Source organism: Drosophila guanche, unplaced genomic scaffold (genome assembly GCF_900245975.1).
Source record: "Drosophila guanche unplaced genomic scaffold, DGUA_6, whole genome shotgun sequence".
In the NCBI taxonomy this organism is placed as follows: domain Eukaryota; kingdom Metazoa; phylum Arthropoda; class Insecta; order Diptera; family Drosophilidae; genus Drosophila; species Drosophila guanche.
Window position 1 is genome coordinate 5114409 of NW_022995752.1, and position 1964 is coordinate 5116372.

Below are 1964 nucleotides of genomic sequence, written 5' to 3' on the forward strand. Positions count from 1 at the left end.
TACAAATAAATATTCAAGAACCCTTTTAGATTTTTGGAAGCAGTCCAACAACAAATTGTTGTCAGCAAAACTCAAGACGAACAGAGACACGCTATGCAGATATTTTGTTTTTGGTTTCCTGGCTACAAGCTTTTGGGCTCGGTGACGGTTATCCAGTGTCGAGTCGATCAGCACTTCATTCACACGCAATGCATGTTGTTTTGCTATGCTAAGGGGATGAGTCTGAGAAGGAGTAAGGCAGCCATAGCTAAGAATTTAAGGATCTACTTTTAGGCAAATATTCCACAGAAAATGCTTTATGGTAAATGATTGTAAAAACCATTTGAAAATATTGAATGAAATGCAAATGGGTTAATGAATCTAAAATGAAATCTAAATGAAATCACAATTTGAAACATTTTGCACCTTCGTTTTTTCACAATTGAAATCACAAACTCAAACATGTAATTCAACAACATTTATTGCATTTCACAATGTTAAATCATATCTAAACAACAATAGTTACTAGGGTTTTTTTTATTTTATTTCAACATTCTTGAGATTATTTTGTTTGTGGTTGTTGTGCAAAAATACAGCCAGTGCGCGGAGGTTTTTTCATAGTTGTTGTCTTAGCTGCTAATTGAATGTTTGTGTACATTCGTGTGTATTGTATGTCAGTGGGATGCTAGAAAGGAACACAGCTTGAAAGTAACACAGCTTAAAGCAACCTCCAGAGGAGAGCGAGAAACAAAGACACATACGAGGCAATGAATGGATTAAATACATCAAAAGCTTAGCCACAGAAACTTAACATTTACTAAACGGAATGCAAATCTTAAATTAAACGAGTCGCAACTCATCTCTAATACAGACTGGTCTTTTTCATTATCCGCAGAAATTCCTCCTGGTTGACCTCTCCATCGTTGTCCAGATCCGCCTCATCAATCATTTCGCGCAGCTCCTCATCGGTGAGGGTCTCCCCCAATTCACGGGCCACACGTTTCAGATTTTTAAACGATATTTTTCCTGTCTCATCGTCATCGAAGAGCCGAAAGGCCTTCAGTATTTCCTCTTTTGTATCCTTTTCGGCCATTTTCATGGTCATTAGGTGCAAGAAATCATTGAATGCAATCCTGCCACTCCCATCCTTATCGATTTCCGCAATCATTCGCTTGATTTCCTCTTTTTTTGGCTCGAATCCGAGGGCCCTAATGGCCACCTTTAGTTCCTTGACTTCGATGTAGCCGGTGCATTCGTTGTCGAACAAATCGAAGGCCTCCTTAATGTCCGACTTTTGTGCGTCGGATAGCTCGAATTTGGGACCAGACTTCTTGCGTCCTTGCTGATTGTTCCGCTTGCTGGCGGCCACTGTCGTTGCATTGGTGCCCACAGCCGAGGGGGGATTCGCGATATTTGCCACAGCTGCCGAAGACTCCATTTCCGCAAATGATTCTCGAATAACTAATGGTAGAAAGTTTTCATATAGTTTTTAACAGACGACATGCAGGCAGGAAGCACAACACTCGTTTTGCGGTAATTTCATAACTCACGCCAGCAAAAAGGCGGCCTAAAAAGGAGACGAGCGACCGCGTCACGTCACGTCACCCTTACACTTACCTTGACTTTGACTGGAGAAGGATATAATATCACACGTATCCTTGGACTTTGCGGCCAATTACAGAGGCAGGCGCACGGGGCACCCACACCCACTCCTCTGTGGGGGGGCTGTTCGGCAGCAGGCAGCCTGTTTGGTTGCTATAAATAACCTCCACAGCAGCTGCAATTGCTATCTATCTCCTGCTGCTGCTGCTGTTGTTGTTGTTTCCGGCACTGCAGGTGTCCTTTGTTGTTGCTCTTGACTACAATGCAAATTGTTTTCGTGCCGCTAATAGCAACAATAAAAGCAATGTGCTGTTTTTCCACAGTTTTCCAGATTTTCTAACTTTGTTTACCAGCAAAACGTTCACAGCAGTGTGACAGACAGA

At 42.3% G+C, this 1964-nt stretch overlaps 1 protein-coding gene across 1 annotated transcript; it reads right to left on the reverse strand.

Moving 5' to 3' along the window:
* Nucleotides 1-508: 508 nt before the first annotated feature.
* Nucleotides 509-1964, reverse strand: LOC117587886 (caltractin). The gene is made up of 2 exons (XM_034278863.1): nt 1597-1964; nt 509-1440 (listed from the first exon to the last, which is right to left on the reverse strand). Exon 2 carries the CDS (start codon nt 1415-1417, stop codon nt 842-844), a length of 576 nt encoding a protein of 191 aa, XP_034134754.1. The 5' UTR covers nt 1418-1440; nt 1597-1964; the 3' UTR covers nt 509-841.